Source organism: Mycteria americana, chromosome 9 (assembly GCF_035582795.1).
Source record: "Mycteria americana isolate JAX WOST 10 ecotype Jacksonville Zoo and Gardens chromosome 9, USCA_MyAme_1.0, whole genome shotgun sequence".
NCBI lineage: Eukaryota > Metazoa > Chordata > Aves > Ciconiiformes > Ciconiidae > Mycteria > Mycteria americana.
Genome location: NC_134373.1, coordinates 18009791 through 18030889, shown reverse-complemented (window position 1 = coordinate 18030889; position 21099 = coordinate 18009791). Strand labels below are relative to the sequence as shown.

At 37.1% G+C, this 21099-nt stretch overlaps 1 protein-coding gene across 1 annotated transcript in view; it reads right to left on the bottom strand.

Annotated features, from left to right (window-relative positions):
• Positions 1–21099, bottom strand: part of LOC142414557 (titin-like) — a 243793-nt gene that overhangs the window by 74724 nt on the left and 147970 nt on the right. The window contains exons 193-230 of the mRNA XM_075511917.1: positions 20584–20723; positions 20335–20461; positions 19949–20215; positions 19583–19849; positions 18811–19077; positions 18576–18715; positions 17476–17602; positions 16581–16723; positions 13938–14061; positions 12819–13085; positions 12575–12672; positions 12254–12422; positions 11895–12161; positions 11475–11741; positions 11105–11383; positions 10590–10998; positions 10362–10486; positions 10001–10267; positions 9105–9374; positions 8707–9009; positions 8285–8587; positions 7739–7926; positions 7537–7651; positions 6689–6973; positions 6245–6396; positions 5960–6107; positions 5649–5826; positions 5420–5541; positions 5034–5321; positions 4644–4940; positions 4343–4529; positions 3645–3760; positions 3254–3553; positions 2711–3010; positions 2513–2618; positions 1226–1422; positions 816–1121; positions 445–723 (exon numbers count right to left, since the gene is read on the bottom strand). Of these exons, the coding sequence (XP_075368032.1) occupies positions 445–723; positions 816–1121; positions 1226–1422; positions 2513–2618; positions 2711–3010; positions 3254–3553; positions 3645–3760; positions 4343–4529; positions 4644–4940; positions 5034–5321; positions 5420–5541; positions 5649–5826; positions 5960–6107; positions 6245–6396; positions 6689–6973; positions 7537–7651; positions 7739–7926; positions 8285–8587; positions 8707–9009; positions 9105–9374; positions 10001–10267; positions 10362–10486; positions 10590–10998; positions 11105–11383; positions 11475–11741; positions 11895–12161; positions 12254–12422; positions 12575–12672; positions 12819–13085; positions 13938–14061; positions 16581–16723; positions 17476–17602; positions 18576–18715; positions 18811–19077; positions 19583–19849; positions 19949–20215; positions 20335–20461; positions 20584–20723 (8190 nt within the window). The remainder of the gene's footprint in view (positions 1–444; positions 724–815; positions 1122–1225; positions 1423–2512; positions 2619–2710; positions 3011–3253; positions 3554–3644; positions 3761–4342; positions 4530–4643; positions 4941–5033; positions 5322–5419; positions 5542–5648; positions 5827–5959; positions 6108–6244; positions 6397–6688; positions 6974–7536; positions 7652–7738; positions 7927–8284; positions 8588–8706; positions 9010–9104; positions 9375–10000; positions 10268–10361; positions 10487–10589; positions 10999–11104; positions 11384–11474; positions 11742–11894; positions 12162–12253; positions 12423–12574; positions 12673–12818; positions 13086–13937; positions 14062–16580; positions 16724–17475; positions 17603–18575; positions 18716–18810; positions 19078–19582; positions 19850–19948; positions 20216–20334; positions 20462–20583; positions 20724–21099) is intronic.

Below are 21099 nucleotides of genomic sequence, written 5' to 3'. Positions count from 1 at the left end.
TTTAAATAAGAGTAATAAAATTAGTTAACTAAATAGATTGGAAAATGTATTCCTACAAATATGAAATTATACTGCATTTCTTTGCTTTGCAGAAAGCAGACCAAAACCACAAATGTTGGCTACACAGCATATATATGAATTTACGTTCCTAAAGGTGAAAAATATTCCGAATTCTTATAGGCTTCTTTATATTTATATGATGACTATTCATAATAATTGGGCTTTCAGCAGCCACTGACTAGTTAGACCAACTTGGGATAAAGTGGGTTTTTTTGTGGGATTTTGTACCATTAATGCCTTTATGGCAATCTGCATCTGCATGCGTCTAAGTTGAAGTGATTCCTCCACATGGCAGAAAAGGGATTTTTCTAGTCCTTTCTTCTGTCAGCTGCAGGGCTCAAGTGAGGATAAGTATCTTTCTCAGAATGGAAGAAGCCTAGTTACCTATGACTTTGACGTTGACTGAGCCAGTTGTTGATGCCAGCTTGTTCTCCAATGTGATAGTATAAACCCCCGCATCAGCATGAACGCTGTCTATGACTTCGAGCAATGCAGAGGTGTAGTCACTCTTCATTGTTGTTCTGTCACCAGCTTTCAACTCTTTGCCATCTTTGTGCCATGTTATAGTTGGGGATGGAACAGCTCTGAAGGGTATAGGGATACTTAATTTCTGTCCTTTAACAACAACAATGTCACGAGTTTTTAGATCAATGGTTGGATTACCTGTAAAAGTAAGTATGATATTACTAGAAAGTTGCCAAACACCATTCTTTTTTCAGTTATGCAGATCTGAAAAAAAGGGAATCTATTCTTACAGTCTGGGTCCTTGGCAACAACTTTTTCTGAGACGTCTGATGGTTCACTAGCTCCAACAGCATTGACAGCTCTGACTCTCAGCACATATTCCTTGTCTGGAACAACACCTTCCTCCACTTTACATTTTAGATCTTTTATTGGACGAGAATTAATTCGCATCCATTTTTCTGTTCCTGCTTCGCACATCTCAACATTATACCCAATAATAGGGCTTCCACCATTCTTCTCAGGTGGTTTCCATGCAATGCAAATGTGCTTTCGACCTGCATCTGTGACATGTAAATCCTGAGGAGGTGAAGGAGGGCCTGCAGAAATGGAAAAGGATTGTGTCATTTTTCGCCCAGAATATCTGTTTTACAGAGTACACTGCTTCCATAATCTGTACGCTGTATATTATACTACTACTTACTTGTTGGATCTTCAATATGAATGAGGTCGGTTGGTTCACTGGGATGACCACAGCCAGCTTCATTTTCTGCACGAACCTGGAACTGTACATCTGTACCTTCAATGACATCAGTCACTCTGAAATTGCAATCTGGACCAGCTGTCTTGCCAGCTTTTACCCAGCGAGTGGCTAGTTTTTCTTTCTTTTCAATAACATATCTGAATAAATGGGGGAAAATACTATCAGGCACTTGAAACATGAATGCTTCAGACTTCTAGCTCAATAAAATATATGAAGAGGGATTAGAATAGTTTGGCCAATGGAAAAGTAGAGAAAGTCATGGGTGACAGATTCAATGAACTTTACTTCACACATCAGCCACTTAGTTCTGGTAGTCCTGGTAGGTCTTGAAAATAATGGGGCTGACATTACTGACAGACCCAATTCTGAAAGCCAATTCCTGAACTTCTGCTGTATTCTCAGGTTTTAGAGAGCTGCAGAGGTAAAAGAACCTGCAAGCTATACTTTATCTTTGCCAGTTTGGATCTCAGTGGTTAGTCCACCGAGAATATTTGTAGATATTATCTGTGAGTTACTCAGCTGTCAAAATTCTGCCTATGGGAAACCAATGCGAATTAAGTGACTTATGTTGCTTCAGGCAGACCTCTGTAGTTGGCAGTTTGTTTAAGACATGCTTACTGTGATTGGGAAGAAGAGGAAGACTGAAAATATAAGAGGAAAAATCTAACTGGCATTCAAGGTGAATTTCAGAGGACAGATACTTTAGAAACCAAAGAAAAGGACAAGTTAGAAACAACCCAAAGGAGTAAACCAGTCTGTTTGAAAAGTGTAATAAAGAAGAGAATGAACAGAAAACAGATGAGGCTTCATCTTAGCTGAGTGTATACAGTTTGAATGAGAAACTAAGGCAGAAGGAAAATGTAACAATATTACTTGGTAGGTGGGTCTAAGTGGCTACAGCTCTGTAGGAACTGGAAACTATGGTTGCATTAATTTTTTTATTTTATATACAGTTCAATTTAATCTGATTTGATTAGATGCTGTTTTGAGGATGTTGACACACATTCATTGTTCATGCACATTAAGTTATTTATTTTTGCATAATTTCCACATTCTAAAATCAAACCCTTAATTGCTTTGACCACTTGGCTTCTCTTTTACATCCCTCCACCTCTTTTTTATATAAAATGTGTCCATTTAAAATTTAAACATTTTGAGAGAAATGTCTTCATTCATGAAAAGATCTTCATCTACAGGAAACACTACACAAACTTAAAATGACCTTACCTTTGAATCGGTCTGCCACCATCATTCTTAGGTGGTTCCCATTTCAAATCAACATGACCTTTTGTCACTTCAACTATTGTAAGAGCATACGGAGGCCCAGGGGTTGCTAAAGAAAAAAATACACACATTAGAAGAATAGGAATCCATTACACGTGAGCTGTTTCTACCTATCACTCAATAAGCAAATCTGAAACGTACTGAAAGTATCTTTAGCAAGCACTGAATCCTCAATTTCACAGTAGTCACTCTGTCCAATGGCATTTTCAGCAGCCACACGGAACACATACAATGAGCCTTCAGTCAGTGGGCTCACTGTGTACTTGGTATCTTTAACTGTTGTATCAACTGTCTGCCAGCCTTTTCGCCTTACATCTCTCTTTTCAACAATGTAGTTGGTAATTGGGGAACCCCCATCTTTTTCTGGTACTGTCCATTTAAGATCTGCTGTGTTTTTAGTAATATTAATAACTTCAAGCCACCGAGGTGGTGAAGGAGGATCTGTAAAACAGAAAAAGAAGGTAAAACAGATTAGTGTATTTCCCATCAAAGATCTTGGAAGAGAGGGAATACACCAAAACTATTAAAACTTTCTATTTTCTTAGCTGAAACAGGGCAGATTCTAATATTTCCTAAGCCTTCCAAGAGGTCACTTGGTACCTACAGAGACAGGCAAACATAGGGCATTTTTAAAGACAGAGACAGTGTATTTGCAGTAGCAGCATGTTCTGAAACAATACTCACAGAGCCTCTCCTTGCACAGCACAGGGTCGCTGGGTTCACTGGGCTCACTCTCGCCAGCCTTGTTCACAGCTCTTACACGGAATGAATATTCTTGTTTCTCCATAAGCCCTTTGAGGAAGTGTTCAGTTGTGGGAACTCCTTCAGCCACTCTCACCCACTCATCTGTTCCGGTCTTTAATAGTTCAATGACATAAGATTCGATCTTTGCCCCTCCATCGTGCTCTGGCTTTGTCCAGCTCAGGAATAATGATGTCTTGCCAACATCTTTCACAGTTGGCTTTCCAGGAGGCCATGGTGGATCTAGACAGGAGTCCAATATTAATTATGTGATTGAAAACAAAGACATTTTTGTTGTTGTTAAATTAAACTATTAAAAATGTGTTTATTATACCAATTGGGTCTTTCACTAAGATTGGCTCTGTTTCCTTGCTTGGTTTTCCAGGTCCTGCAAGATTCTCTGCCAAGACACGGAACTTATATTTCTTCTTATTTGTAAGACCTTTAACTCTGCAAATAAAAATTAAGTTTGATTAAACCAAATATACACAGTAACTCATGCCTAAAACGTTAGTCTCTCTACTCTTCATACTACAGTTTACTTGGAAAATCTGAAAATACCCACATTACTGCTAATGATGTTTTATGAAATAGTAAACATTCAAAATAGGTATATTGTCAACAGTAAAATGGTGCACCATGACACAGAAACCAATGTTTTGAGAGCCATCTTGCATTTTTGCATGTTCCATGGTTAGTTAATACGAGTACCAGGAGAAAAAACCCCAGGGTTTTGGCAAATTGATACTTGAGATGGCTATGTCTGCTATTTTGGAATGTCTTATGAATAATCACATAGCACAGAAATAACTAAGCATAATATTTTTTTAAAAAAGAGATGATTCACTCTTCTGTAAAGATACTCTTCTTTAAAATTAATTATCAAAAAAAGTATGCTACCAGATGTTAGTTGTATCTAAACTTATGGAAGCAAGGAAAAAGGTAAGAACAATGTATAATTTGTTTAAAAGGCTACTGTTACATTTTTATGTCTCTGTGACCTATTTCAGACTAAACTGACTGTAGTCTTACTTGAATGTTGTATCTTTCACTGGCATTTTATTGCATTTTATCCATTTATCTTGCTCAGGATCATATCTTTCAACCCAGTAGCCAGTTATGGGGCTGCCACCATCTTCATCTGGTTCATTCCATGTTAAGGTGACTGAATCTTTAGTGACCTCTGTAGGCTTGAGACCTGTTGGAGGGCCTGGTGGATCTGTATAAATTAATAAATTTTAAAAAACAAAACAAAAAACAAAAGCATCACATATGTGGTTTTTTCTCCCTGTTGAAATATTGTGCAAATTTAACATTAATTTAATTAACTAACCAAATGAATATTTTGCAATGATGGGGCTACACTGTGCTGGCTCCCCAATACCATACATGTTCTCGGCACTGACTCGGAACACATATTCTTTATGAGGAGTTAAATTGGTAGCTCTGAATTTTGTATCCTTAATAGTTGATGACAACTTGTGCCATATTTCACTGTCTGTAGCTCTTTTCTCAAGGACATAGTTGGTAATTTTAGAACCCCCATCATCTCGTGGAGGATTCCACGTCAGAAGGCAGGATTCATTTGTGATTTCTGATACATCAAATGCAGCTGGTGGACCAGGTTTATCTGTAGAGGACAAGATGTGAATGTTAATCTTCTGCTTGCATACCTCAGTACATTACTAATGATTTTTATAAACAACATAAAATACATGCATACCAAGAACATTAACTTCAACAACAGCAGTAGCACGTCCACTGGAATTTACAGCTTCTATAATATAGGTTCCACTGTCGCTCCTCTTGCTGTCTGTAATAGTGACTGTAGAATGATTAGGTTTGGTTTCAATGGTGATTCTGTCATCAGGTCTCAAAATTTTGTCAGCCTTGGTCCAAGTAACCTGGGGCTCTGGCTTTCCAATTACTTTAGCTGGCAGCTCAATTTTAGTTCCAGCTTTCACAGTAAGACCAGCAAGAAGCTTCACATCTAAGAAAATTTCTGGAGCCTCTGATTTAGGAGAGAATAGAAACGTTGTTATAGAAACAGTATTTCAGAGACTGGTAAAAATAAAGCAGCTATTGTAATTCAGTGATTGAAGCAATTACCTTTCGCATCAATGGCCTGAATATCATCTGTTGGCTTACTTGGCTTGCTAGCTCCTATTCTGTTCAAAGCCTTAACCCGATATGCATACCACTCTCCTTCCTTGAGTTTTGTTACTTCCATTCTGTTTGTTAAAAAAAAAAATCCAGATATTTAAAGTGGTGAGGATGACTCAGCTAGTTGAAAGGATATACTTACTTGAAAGGATATACTTGATGTTAATTTACTTACTTTGTTTCAACAACAGGCTCCCCGCATGTCTCCCACTTGTCTGTGCCACGTTGGGATTTTTCTACCAGATAACCCTTAATGCGGGCACCACCATCATATTTGGGAGGCTCCCATGTTAGGAAGATTCCTTTTGATGTTGGATTTCTCCATTTAACATTCTCTGGTGGATCGGGCACCGCTATTAAAAATTAAAAACATATGAGGTCTTAGAAACCAGCCTAAGGAAGTTTTTTTTTTACATCTTATTTTGAAGAAAATCAGCAATATTTCAGAAACAGAAAATCAGCAACAATGTGAAACAGTTGACTCACTTGCTGGTGCTGACATATTTACAGGTTCATCAATATACGCAGGTTCTCCTGGGCCACATTTATTGCGTGCAGAAACTCTAAATAAATATTCTTTTCCTTGGATGAGGTCAGGTACAGTGAACTCTTGGTCAACAACATGATCCATAACCTAAAGAGAAGGAAGGCTCCTATGTGTTTCTAAAATTTATTTCCAAAGAGCAATTACCAAAATAAGACAAAAAATTCAGTAGCACATGTGGAAACAATATAGCAAATAGAAACTGAAATGGGAAAGAATGAACTTACTTTGTTCCATGTTTTCCGGCTTACTTCACGTTTTTCAATTAGATAGCCAGTAACTGGACTTCCACCATCATCTTCTGGAGGTTCCCATGACAGCTGTACTGTGTTCCTGATTATGTCTAAAACTTTAAGTTCTCTTGGTGCACTTGGACGAGCTAGAAATCACAGAAATTGTATTAATTATTTTGTAATTGGAGTTTGACAGATGATCTCTATGTAATCTATCTGCCAGAAGATTTACTCTTCTTAGTCATTCTTCCTTAAACAGCAAAGTTGGATATTGAAAACCAGAAAAGAGTTTTTTTGGAGGATGGATTTGTAGTTTTTAGTTATATTTCAATATAGTTGGTCTACTGAAAGTTGTGTGATTTCACATTATTAACCTAATTTGATTTTAGCAAGACAAATATGGAATGTTATTGCTAGAATATATACATGTCCGCTTACCAATGACATTAACATTAATTTCTCCTGAAACAGATGACACAGGGTTTTCTAATGTTAAGGAATAAATTCCCTTGTCTGGACGTTCACTTGGAGTAATTACAAGTTCTGCAAAGGAGGCAGTAGTCTTCATTGTCACACGACCACCCTCTTCTAAGATTTGGTCACCAAAAGACCAAGTGGCGGTTGGCACAGGGTAGCCAGTGATAGGAACACGGATCTTGATTGGCTCTGGAACAATAACTTCCAGCCCATCTTTAAACGCACTTAGGTCCATTGTAGGTCCAACTGGAAAAAGTGGAAAATGGATTCAATGAAATATTTTCAGACATTCTGGATATGGCTAATGGTAGGTGTGTTGAGAGGCTGATTCTGAGTGTATCTCAGCCTGCAGGTTGGAGCTGTCTAGGCCCAGCTGCGGCTTATCACTCCCTACCTCTCTTGTTTTTTTAGAAATATGTGAGATGATACGGCAGCTTAGCATTATGAAGTAGAAGATCTAATTTACCCTTTAATATTAAAACTTTGTATTATTTCGGTTTTTATTTTTTTTATCTTCTCTGCCTTTCTCTCCTTCTGTTACATCCCACCTTCCACAAAGCTAGTTCAGGAGACAGAAGGTCATGCCACGCTCTTCAGAAAAACTAATAGGTCTCTACCTAATAGTACAGCTAATGATCTGCAGAATTCATAATGGAGGAGAAATAGTTCAGAATCTCAAAGGTCTAAGGCTCTTTGTACTAGTTGGCATCACAGTTATCTGGTGAAAAAAAAACACATTACCCACAAGATGCACTTCAATTGTGTGTCTTATCTGATTAATTATCTTTAATAAATAGCATATGGCTTACCAAAAGTATCATCTGCAGTTAATGGCCCAATAGCCTCTGCTGGGTCAGACACACCAGCTGCATTTTCTGCTGAGACTCTGTAGTAATAACTGGATCCTGGTTTCAGTCCAGTTACCTAAAAAGCACAAATAATCGTTTAGTAACTCATGTTAAAGATGATCTACACATTTTGAGTACTTTGTTGATGAACAGAATATCTTACCTTAAAAGTAAGAGCAGGTACTAGTTTTGGGTTACAGCGAATCCACTTGTCTGTTCCTTCTTCTTGCCTTTCAACAATATAGCCTAAGATCGGACTTCCTCCATCTTTGAGAGGAGGTTCCCATGTGAGCTGCACTGATGACTTAGTTTGATCTGAATGATCAAGGTTAATGGGAGGACTTGGTCTCTCTGAAAATAATTTGAGAGAAATACATTTTCACAACTGATAAAGGAGTATGGTTCTGCATATCAGCTGTCTATACCTTAAAGTACTCTTTTTAAAGCCTCTGCATAGCTTTTTCTAAGCCAGTTTTTTAAATTGAGGTTGGATCCTAATTTCAGAGCAAAAATATTTGGAGTTCTTACTGAACCAAATGGTAGCAAGGTACTTCTGATATGTTTGAAGGACAAAAGTAGGAAAATCTAACTGTACATGGTATTTGTAGCACACATGTTTCTCAACTGAACTTTCCTGCACCTATAATGTATAAACAGCCAAAATATCCCTGTCTCATAATGCAATCACAATCAGTGCTTGCATACTTACTGATTGGGTCCATAATTTTTACTGCACGTGTAGCAGGACTTGGTTTGCCAACTCCAACCATGTTTTGAGCTCTTACTCTGAAGAAATATTCTTCATTTTCCACAACATCAGTCAGGACAGCTGACAGTTCATCAGCTCCAGTGGTCATAGTTGGCTCCCATTTGATGGAAGCTCTGTTACGCAGTTCAATAATGTAGCCAGTAACTGGAGATCCTCCATCATATTCAGGTGGTTCCCAGGTAAGTGTAGCTCCAAACCTGTTCACATCGGTAACTTCTACATTTTGAGGAGGACCAGGAACTTCTGCATTTTATTTTAGAGGGAAAAAGGAAAAACAAGATATTTGTTTTTTACCTATTGTTAGAGTTTGTACTTTTCTTACACTGTCATCAAACACTGAGCTGCTTGTAACTTCTGCTCACCAAATTTGCTCCTAGCTTCCACAGGTCTCTCTGTTTCCACTGGCTCACCAGTGCCCACTCTGTTCCGTGCACTAACACGGAACAGGTACTCAACTCCTCCTTTTTGAAGTCCAGTAACAGTGTATTCACAATTTTCAGCACGATCAGTGACCATAATCCAGGTCTTACGCTTGATATCACGTCTTTCAACAACATAGCCTATTATTTTACTTCCACCATCACTTTCTGGTTCTTGCCAGGCGAGGCCAACTTCACCATCATAAATTTCAGTGACTTCCAAATTTCTAACTGGACCCGGAACATCTGACAAAGATATGATAATATTTTAGGGCATTGCATTTTATTTTTCCTCTGGCTTAGATAAATGTAAGCAAGGTTTTAATAACGGGAGTACTTACCAATGACCTCTACATTGATGAATGCTTCAGCCTGGCCATGTTTATTTCGAAGTATAACCTTGTACCTTCCCTTATCTGATTTCTTTGCTTCATAAATTTTGAAGGTAGTGCAGTCAGTTGTTGTATCAACAGTTGTTGTGGGCAGACTTTCCTCCCCTTTCAACCATTCAGCTTCTGCTCTTGGGTAGGCATCATATGGAACAGTCATAGTTAAAGGCTTCCCAACATCAACCACAAGGTTTTGATCACCAGTCTTGATTCTAGGTGCAGCTAAGGAAGATCAATGTGACAAGTAAGTACTTACATATAAAAAAAAAATTGATATATTTGTGTAGTCAGCAAAGAAGCTAACATAGAAAAGTAAAAGGAGCTGTTGTGTGAGTTCTAAGCAAATCCTTCATATAGTCATTGGATTGCTCCAGAGAAAGAAACTCAGGCTGGTTAGTATGTACTGTGTCCTCCTATAAAATCAGGGAAGAGGGAGTTGGTTTTTGAGCATTAATTTAATGTATTTTATTGGTCTGATCCTGTAGAATAGACAAATTGGGAATTAAATGTCTTATATGACTGAAATGAGTAGGCCAAATAATTTTCATGTTTTAGATCTGCAGTGACCCAATGAAAAGGTTCTGTCTCCTTTAAGCTCAATTCATGCTCTTTGGTATAGACACTGAAAAGTGACCTATATTTTCCTCAACAGTTGGATCAGTGTGGTATAATAAAAAATACTTGTTGCCTGAATTATAATTCATACAGTTTAACAGACTTGCACTTCTCTCAGCCTGATTGTGTATTCATTTTGATTCAACACTTTGAAAGAACAAAAATCAATGTGGTTAAATAGTTAATTCACTAATCTAAGATTTTATAAAAGAAACACAAAGAAAGCAACTTACCAGCTAATTCAAGCTTAGCTCTAGCTTCCTTATCTTTGGCAATAAATCTGTATTCCCCTTGGTCACGGGGCTTTATCTCGCACACCTGGAGCCTGTGGACCTTTCCTTCACTCATCATCTGATGTTTGTCACCTTGGACAATAATCATGTTGTTTCTCAACCACTTAACCTCCACACCATCTTTGTTCAACTCGGCCATGAAGATGACATCTGCACCAGGAGCTTCATAAATATCTTGTGGTGGTCGGATAATCTCAACAGGGATTTCTGAAATAAATGTCAATTCATTTGGTGTTATTTGTGTATTGTTTCTATTATTACTAATAATGAAGAAATAAATCCTATTCAATTTTACTCATACCTTCAACAAAAAGTCTTGCCCTAGATTTCCTGTCATCCACTCCACAGGAATATTCACACTCATCATCTAGTCTACAGTCTTTTATGATTAATCTGTGCAGATTTCCATCCTTTTCAAATTGGTATCTTCATGGGGGAGAAAAGTAAGCAGTATTTTAGCTCCCAGACAAAGCAACAAAGTAAAGCAAGCATGTTTAGCATATTAACAAGCATAATAAAATGTACATACTTTTTGCCTTCTTTGATTTCTCTTCCATTTCTGTACCATCTTACACTGGCTTTCTCTTTGGAAAGCTGGCACGTAAAGACAGCATCATCAAATTCAGTGACAGTCTGGTCCCGGAGATGTTCAATGAAGTCTGCTGGTGCTTCTGTGATGAGAAGCTCTGCAACAGATTTGTCTTGTCCAGCAGTAACAGTGTATTCACCTTCATCTATAAATCCACAATCTTTAATGATGAGTGAGTGTTTGTATTTATCAATTTTGTACAAAATGCGCTTGTTGAACGTGATCTCTTCACCATTCTTTGTCCATTTGAGGGTTGCATTAAGGCGATTGACTTTGCACCAGAATGTGACAGTTTTCTTTTCCATGGTCTCAATGTCTTCAAGGGGCTCAACAATTCTGAGATCCTCCTCTGTTAAGGCAAAAAACCCAAACTGATTAGTTTACATACTCATGATCCTGATGTGAAATTCAATGTAAGACGATGAAATAAATTTAATACAGTGCAAGCTATTTACCTAATACTGTTAAGGCAGCAGAGCTTTTGACGTGTTCGCCTCTCTGGTTTGACAGTGAGATGGTATAGGTAGCTTGATCTTTCAACTGTGCATCTCTGATTCTGAGAGTGTAAACTAAATCCTTCTGGACAATAATGTATTTTGCACTATCAAATATTGCCTCATCATTTTTGTACCACTTCTCTTTGGCACCTTCTTTATTGACTTCACAGTTGAAGATTATTTCTTGACCCTCATTAACTTCTTGGTCTTTAAGGGGAGTTATAATCCTGAGTTTTTCTGAAATTGAGAAAATAGAAGAAATGGGACATCATGTAGTATAAAGAATGCAACAAAATATGCACCTGCACATTGATAAAATAAAGCTTACCAATCACTGTTAAGCGTGCTGTAGCTTTAGCTTCACCAACCATGACAGTATACTTTCCTGCATCTCCTAGAATAGAGTCTTTAACCACAAGTGTTCTCTTTTTGCCATCTGAAATGATGTCGTACTTATCACCAGGCTCCAGGACTGTGTCACCCCTCAGCCACTCTACTGCAATTGCCTCCTTGGATACCGAACAGACAAATTCAGCTTTGTCTCCTTCAAGCACCTCAAGATTTTGTGGTCTGGTAAGAAATTCTGCTGCAAGTTCTGAAAGAAAACAAATTTGCACATATATATGATTTTATTTTGTTTTTTACTTATGAAGAGAATAAACCAGGTTGTGTATTCTTACTGATTTTTTCGATTTTTTCTATTTTATTTTTTTTCCAGAAAACAAGGCCACCAAAGTAACTGTCTTACCATGTACAGTAAGTTTTCCTGTTGTACTAGAGCTTGGGAGCTTGCAAGTATATTTGCCAGCATCTTCAGGATGAGCATTACGTATGAGAAGAATTCTCTTTCGGCCATCAGAAATGTGTTCAAATCTACCACCATCAGGCACCTCCTCATTTCCTTTAAACCAAGTAACTTCAGCATTAGGCTTTGAAACTTCACAGATCAATTTTACAGTGTCATTTTCATTTACTTCAAGATCAGGAAGATTTTTTGTGAAAACAGCCTCTTCCTCTGCAATGAGAATTCAGAAAGATGATTAAAGCCTTTCATCAAAAAACCATTTTTTCTTGTTCATAGATTAGATTCTAAAACACTGTGTTTACCTATCACTGTAAGTAGGCCTGAAGTTCGAGCTGTTTTTGCTTCACAGGCATATTCAGCTTCATCATCAAAGACACATTTACTGACAACAAGAATGCGTTCTGCCCCTTTGGAAATTATGTCATACTTTTTGCCTTTTCTAATTTCAATGCCATCCTTAAACCACTTCACCTGTGTTAAAACAAATCAACATGGTTATCAATATTAACATACTCATCATAGATTTCAGTTGTGTGTTCTTTTGTAAGAACACAATAAAGTAGTCAATTTAAAAAATGTTCTAGTTGAAGGAATTACTCAGATTAAAAAGTATTATTACTGACCTTGACACCTGGACGAGAAATTTCACATTCAAACCGAGCAGATTCTTTTTCTTTAACTTCAAGGTCAGTTAGGGGTTTCAGGAACTCAACACGAATAGCTAGAAGAGAAAAGAAAATTTTTAGTGAGAGAAGTCTCTGGTAGAGAAGAATAAATTGCTGACATTGGTATTATTGCCAGTCATGGACACTAGTACATAATGTTTACAGCACTTAGACATTTTGTAGAAAATTGTAAATGACTCACGTTCTACATTGAGAAAACATGATGTCTTAAAATCCTTAGCATCACAGGTATATGTTTTTGCATCATCCAGTGTGCAGCCATGGATAATGAGTTTTCTGACCCTGCCATCAGAAATGATATCGTACTTCTTTGTTTTGTGAATTTGTTCTCCATTTTTGAACCATTTAACTTTCGCATTTTCCCTGGAAACTTCACATTCCAGTATTGCAGTGGCCTCCTCTTCAACAGTCTGGTCCTCAAGTGGTTTAGTAAATTCAACTGGGGGTTCTAAAAGAAACAGATTTTTGATAGAAAAGATCTAAATATAGCCAGTCCTTTGCTAGTACAGAACTGTCCCATACTGTTTACTAATTTGCCTTGCTGAATAACCAAAAAGCCTCTTAGACATTTCCGCTGAAGGTTTTTTTTATTTTTTATTTTTAGTGTCCAGACACGTTCAGTTAATTCAGCTAATTTCCTCATTTTCAGCCTGCTGTGAGATTAGACTTGAATGATATCCTTGTCCATGGGGTTTTTACTCACAAATCATCACAAAGCCTTGCAACTCAGTTCCTTTAGCTGAACTATACCCATGTGATCTCAGTGATTCTGGAGTTATACTCTGAACTTAAGGAATGATTTTTTAATTTTTCCTTGAATTACTAAATTAGTTAGAAGTTCGTGCAGTTTTTTGACTTCTTAGCCATATATACAGTCAACTTAGCCGTATACAGTCAACGTTATGTCACTTGACTGATGGTGTAGTTGTGCTCTCATAGGTTTATGGATACTCCAAAGAACAGAAAAAAACCATCAGGAGCCATAAAGGCCAGTATCTGCGGGTCATCTTGAGGCCAATTGAACGTTCAAGTCTGCAATGAAGCCCTGGAAATCCTAATGAACTGTTTCATCTCCTACATCTGACACATTCCCAGTATTTTCCCCTTTCCTCAGCTCTTCTGTGAAGCATAAAGATTTTAAGTAAGTGGCTATTTTAATCAGGAAAGTTATCTACCAGCCCAGTATTGTATGTGTGATCCTACTAATTTGATATATGGTGTATGTTAACATCCTATTCCAGAATGAATCATGAGAAGACCATTAACACTGACTATGGTATAATTAAAATGACTGACTTACCTTTCACAAAGAGATTTGCTTGAGTTCTGAAATCTTTTGCTGTCAGTGATACTTCTCCCGCATCTGTTAACTTGACGTCTCTAAGAATAAGTGTATGAACTCTTCCTTCAGCACGTGTCATGACCTTATAAAGTACATTAAAAAACCCTTTGTAAGTTTCTACAACAAATATTTAAGAAATATTTAATGAAATAATGACATGAATTTATTGTTATCTGTGGAGTTTGGTTATTTAGTTTTACATGAAATTCGATAATTTCCCTTTGTATATACTAAATATAGCTCAAGACACAAACGCTTTGAGGATTTTGAGAATAATTTCTGTTTTGTCCTTTCATGTACAAGAAATTGTAATTTTAAGTTTCCCCGTGTTTTAAGGTATTTATGTCCTTGTATTAGAAAACCTGAGTCTACTATCAAAGTTCAAAATGAGGCTGACTTGAGATCATGTTTATTTTGAACAGGTACTAATAAATACTAAAATAAGTAAATTCATGGGAAAAAGTTGCTATTAATCCTGGCTACACCTAAAGTAAAAACTTTTAGAGAGATATAAAGAGGCTTGGCACCCCCTTCATACACTTTCGTAAATGCCAATTTGACTTTCTATTATTACATTTTGGTAAATAATTCTGCCTAAAAAAACCCATTTCCATGTTGATCTATTGCTGAAACTACTTTGCAGTCATGAGTTTGAATTGGGCTACTCCTACACAAACATCCTTTTCTCTTGGAGTGGACCTGGGGGATTCAAGGATAATTCCTGCATTGCAGCCATTAAGAGGGCTGCTACTCATTCATGCTGTAAATTTTAACATAGCTCTTGAAGAATTCTATTTCTTTATTTTCAGAGAAGTATGTGATCAAGTAGTAGATGCTGGTTTAGAAAAATAAAGGGGAAAAGCGAGCTTCTGCTAAGGAAGAAGCATAAAAGATTAAGTTACTTTTGAGACGGCAGTCCCTTTTGCTTCAGAGGGAAGGAAGGAACTAAGAGGCTGTCCTTCCTCCCAAATGGTCATTGTGTCCCTGAAAACTAGCTCTAGTGAATGCTCATCTGAAAGAGACTGAGTGAGATGAAGCCAAATATATATTTGACCAAGATAAGCAGCAAAGATAAACAAAGAAGTCACTTTAATAAAGGTTATATGTGTACAGCTGAATGCCAGCCATGGAGGTAAAATAATGGTTTGAATTAAAAACAGCAGAAATGAAACACCTGTACAATTAGATTGATTCTTGAAGACACTAGTAGAAGAGTTTCAAGAGGCTATTTTAAATGGGAAGAAAGTGATGCATCAAGTAAATATATGGTTTACTCTGAATTTCTTCTTGATAAAATTTCAACTGAAGCCAAATGAGTTTTGACTGTGTACGTAAACTGAATGAAAATCTAGTTTTTTTTCATGTAATTAAAATGATAGCTCAGACAGATAAGAACAAAATAATGTTCCATCATACAGAATATTGAACATATAATATTTTTCTTGCCAGGAAGTAATAACTATCAAGCCACTGCACCAATCAATAGCTTTCCATGTTTTTATTCCTAGACTCAGAAGTGTTTACCTTGATTTATTACGTCTCATCTGCTGAATTTCAATTTTATTTATCTGTCCTTAAATACTGTAATAAGGTCGCCTATCGCCATGAACGATTTTTCTTTTTTATATTTCTATATTCTATTTTTTTTTTATGAAATAGTTTTCATTTAGGCAAATGTGGTGAAGCTCAGAAAGATCTAGTGAAACCTGAAAATAATATGTTAAAAATTGTATTTAAAAGAAAAAAATCTATACCAAAGTATTATTAGCAGCATTATTACAGGTTCTGAAACTTTGCTAGGTCCTGTTTTCAAACCTTGAAAACCTTTCAAACCTTGAAAGTTTGCTTTGTCTGAGGTTTCTAATTTGTATTGTCATTTGCATTATTTCCCTTAGGCCTAGTATGTGAAAAAGAAGTCTTAAACCCAGTGATATCCATTTATATTTTATGTTTCTTAATGTATTTCTTTATGTTTCTTTACGTATTTTCCCTACTATTAACTTTAAAAATTAAACTGACTGCATTCCAGGCTGCTCAGATCTCAGAGTTAAGAGCCAGCACTTGATGAAGGGTTAAAAATAGCCAGTGAGAAGTGCTTGACAAGCAAATCTGCCCAGAAAGTTATCTGGAGAGCCAGAACAAATGCCTGAAATGGAATTCGAATCCTCTTAATCCCCTTATATGCAGAATTGGACTGCAACTCAGCATTCAGGAGAAAAAAAGCATTTCCTGATAGCACCTTTCAAAACCCTTTCACTGTAACTACAATTAACCAAAACTGAACAAAAATCATTCAGTGCTCCTGTGGCTGAGTCTCCAACAGAATCAGGCACAAAATCACTGTTGTAATGATGGATATTTTGGAACCTTAGTTTCCCTTTGTATGATAAATACTTGTATTCCAGAATACTGGAATTTCTGGGGAAAAAAATGCTATATCTGATTTAGTGAGGATTTACCATTTGGCACAGCAGCACTACTGTATTGTTGTGCCTTAGTACTTCTACTGGCAGAGAGTAAATGAGAAATAAAGAAGGGGAAGAGAGTTGAAAGAGAGGAAGGAGGAGGAAACATGAGAAAAATAAAGTTTAGTTTCTTTACCTTATCACTGGGCTCCAGTTTCTTTCCTTGCAGGAACCACTCTACTGGGATTCCCTCATAAGAGAGTTCGCAATCGAAGGTTGCTGATTCTCCAGCTGTCACTGTTACATCCTTGAGGGGTCTCAGCAAGCCAATTACTCGAGCTTGGTAAGGAGAAGACATCATTTTCAGATTAGTGACTTCTACCCAAGAGAGAGCTGCTGCCCTTATGTACTAATCTCCATGGTGGCTTCCCTCAAGAGAGACAGACATCGCAATGCTGCTCTTTAAATTCCCTAAATAGAAGAGGCCACCCTGGGTTTTTCGGGGGAGGGCTGGTCACCTAAAATTTCCTATTTGCAGAGCGTGTTTCTTTAAATTGAACAAGGTCAGCAGGAAAGTTGCTGTGCATCTGTCTCCCTGCCAAGCCTTGCATGCCTCTTGCTAGATAAGGCATGTGTTTTCCAAAATAGCGAGGGCTAGGATTGGATTGGGAAACAAGTGGTCTTCAACTGTGTGGTCTGTCCCTGTCCATCAAGCTCTTAACCCTATCCCCAGATATCACTGTGATCCCATCCTCTCAGGTTAATGTGATACTTTAATGCAGTAAAGCCTTTGCTTGTAATACTTTGATTTCATAACAACATACAATGCCAGACCACGAAGCAGCCTTCAAGGTCATTTCCTTATTTTTACTTCTCCTATATGAATAAAATAGATACAAGGTTAAAAAACCACATAGGACATTCCTTAACTAAAAAATTAAGATGGCTTGAGTAACTAATCCTTGACTTGCTGTACTGGAAGGAATTGCTGTGAGTTCAATACAGTATAGAGATTTGTCTACCCATTCCAAAGAGGCAAAGAGTACCTTGTTTTCACTTAATTAATTAATTTCAGTTTAAAAGACACTTACGTTTCACTCGAAGGTGAGCACCCGATTTGGCATTTGCTGCTTGGAAATCTACTCCACCAGCTTGATCTAAGCGTACATTGTACAGTGTAAGGAAGTGCTTTTTGCCTTCCTCCTTGATTTCACATTCCTGCAAAAAGAGAATTGAAACAATTTTTGCAGTATCTTTTTTGTGCTCCTCACCACAAGAGCCCCTACTTCTCCTCATACCATGCATCTGTTATCTCCTCCTCCATTCGCAACACTTAGGCCCACTGCCACCTGCAATATACCTTATAAAGTTTCATTCATAGGCCTTTCCTTTCAAAGCCTCTTCCTAATACAGTCTGCTTCCTCTTAGAAAGAAAGGGCAAGAGGCAACACATTCGTGTTGGTGAATGATATGTGCTGATTGACTAGCCAATATATCCATATGTAGACCAGTCTGAAGCCTAAGAGAACTAGAAATTACTAAGCTTGTGCTGTGACCTTTCCTTGAGAAGGATCCTTTTCTCTTATCCAGACACTGATTTTCATGGAACTTCTGATCTTTGTGTGTTATTCACATTGGTACTGTTACATCAAAGAGTTGCCAAATTATTGCCAGTCGCGACTGTATTGTTTCTTAATTTTCCAGACCGTTCCAGCAAGGAATTAAGAATATTGGACTAAGCCTTATACCATTTTAAACCAATTTTAGCTGTCATAGTAATGGAAAAGAGTGTGAAAATATGATCTACTTCTATTTAAACCAAACATAACTCAAAAACCAAAGGTAAATGCAGACAATCCAAAGTTTGTATTTTTAAATGCCATTATGTTTAAGTGAATTCCATGGGGTCTTTGCATTTTGGATACATGATTATTAAGGACTAGCAAGACAGAATGTACTTATTTATGTAAAATCATTTATTATTTAGCTATTTTCTATAATATTTTGGATTGTTTGTACTACATTTTAAAAGTTATTAATGAAAAAACCCAGTATTTTTATTATAGTGACCCTTATTGAAAGCAGAAAGAGATTTCACTTAGTTTCTGCAGCCACCTTCTTCTCCCTCACACCCTACCTCCCTGCAAATTTTTGAGACACACATAAGAAACATCCTGAAATATTTGCTTACAGCTGATTCAGACAGGGGTTCTCCTTTTAGCTTCCAATTGCCATGGACACCTTCCTCAGAGATTTCAATATCAAAACGGGCAGTCTCTGTCTCAATCACCTCCACACTGTATAGTGGACGTATAATCTCAATATCCCGGTCTGGAGAGAAAAAAAAAAAAAGTCATTGATTCCCTCAATCTCTAACGGACCCAAAAAGATCTCTACCACAGCGCAGCCCAGCAAAATAACCATACCTTCAATATTGAGTTTAGCAGAGGTTTGATCAGTACCACAGTCACAAGTGTACTGTCCAATGTCTTTCTTCAAAGCTTTCTTGAGGATAAGCATTCTCTTTTTGCCATCAGCCTTAATAACAACATTCTTTGACGGAGTAATTGGTTTGCCATCCTTCATCCATTTCACTGGGGCATCTGCTTTGCTGATTTCACATTGTAAGATTACTTCATCTTTCTCTACAGCAGTGTAATCCTGAAGCTTCCCAGTGAAGTAAGGGTCTCCCTCTGCAAGCAAAAGTTAAGGTATGTTTCAGTCTGAAGTTTTAGTCTTTCAGAAAGGACAATTAGTTCTTATCATAAAATACATTTCTTGTTTATGCCCTGCAATAAGGATTAAATATAGTCCTTATAAATATTACACAGTTCTGTTGCAAAAAGAGAAAACAACAAATATCTAAGAAACAATTCAGTGTATTACTAATATTACTGACAACACTGTTGTGGTGCTCTAGGAGTTTCAGTGCACCATTTAAGTATGTAATAGTTAATTTTGCAACAGTTGCATGAAATTTTAAATTTATTTAATTATCCTTTGTGAATGGGGAAATGGAGACCCAAAAAGACAAACAAATTGTAAAATTGTCAAAAATCACAATGTAGATTTAGGCCAAACAAAAAAAACCCTACCAAAGCAAACCAAAACCAACCCCAAGACTTTCTAATCACCATTCTTCATTAATAAGACTCTTCTGATAATATACATCATGCAAATTCTTTTGGGTATTCTTACCAAGAACAGTGAGTTTAGCTTCTGAGGATTTGCCCATAGCTTCCACTCTAATCTGAGAGGTATCATCAATAGTAAGATCTTTGATTTTGAGTGTATGGAATTTGCCATCATCTGTCATTGAAACCACTTTGCTGGTATGTAATCGCTGGTCGTTCTTGAACCAGACAACAGGGATATTTTCGTGGGAGAGTTCCACAGTGAACACTGCAGTTTCTCGCTCCTTTTTTGTTACATCCTTGAGAGGAGTAATGAATTTCAGGCGGATACCTATAACAACATAACATTTCATTAATAATAATGTTATCAATAAAAACTATTCAAGGACTATGATGCAAATCTTTCCTAGAAAGGCAAAGTCAGACAAACCTTCAATAATTAGCTTGGCACTTGTTCTCTTATCCTCAGCTTCAAACATGTATTTAGCTTCATCCTCAAATGCAACGGATTTAATAATCAGAGCATGCTTTGTTCCGTCTGAAATAATTTCAAATCTTTCATCAGGAGTGATCTCTTGTGTTCCTTTCAACCAGCGGAAAGTCTTGGGTTCTCTGGACACCTCACATTCGAACTTGGCTTCATCCTTCTCAAAGACCTTCACATCACTTAGTGGAGTGATAAAGATGAGAGGCAATTCTGAAATGAAAGAAGAGCACTTTCAGTTTGGTGATAGGTTCACATAGACCTTTCTGCTGCTAGATTTGTTCTAATGCCCTGAGATACACGTGGAAATGTTGGTAAAGTGCACACTGTACCTTTTACTTTCAGACTAGCAGCACTTTTAGCATTAGCAGCTTGGAAAGACACTTCGCCAGTCATATCAAGTTTGCAGTTATGAAGGACAAGAGTATGCTTCTTCCCGTCTTGAATGATTTCACAGTCCTGGTGATAAAGAAACACGCCCCCCCCATATGAATATTCTAGGAAACCACTCAGAAGACATTATTATTAAATATGTTTTTTCTAGTGTAAATTATGGTCTAAAAATAAAGAAGAAGCCTTACAGGTGAAGGTGTTAGGGTTTCTCCCTTTAGCTTCCATATAGGATGGACATCAGGCTCAGAAATTTCAATTTCAAAACGTGCTGTTTCACCAACGAATACTTCTACTCCATACAGCGGGCGCTCCACTTTAATTAAGCGAGCTAAAATAAAAAACCCAAAAAGTTCACATCTGTTTAGTCACTCATTCTATAACATAGAAATGTAGTACTGGAAAGGATCTCAACTCTCTCCCTATCCCTTCTTTAGGGCATTCAAATGCTATCACTGATAAATGTTTATCTAACCTCTTTTTAAAAAGCTGCAAGTTTGGGCAGCCTACAACCCCCTTTTATAATATGTCTGAAAGTTTAGTTATTTTTAGTAAGAATATTTTTCCTCATAATTAACCCAGATATGTTACAGTGAATTAAACTAACTGCTTTTTTTCCTGACTGTAAATGGACATAGAGAATAATTGATCACCACTGTCTTTACAACAGCCATTTATATACCTTAAGATATATTGTCTCTTGTAAA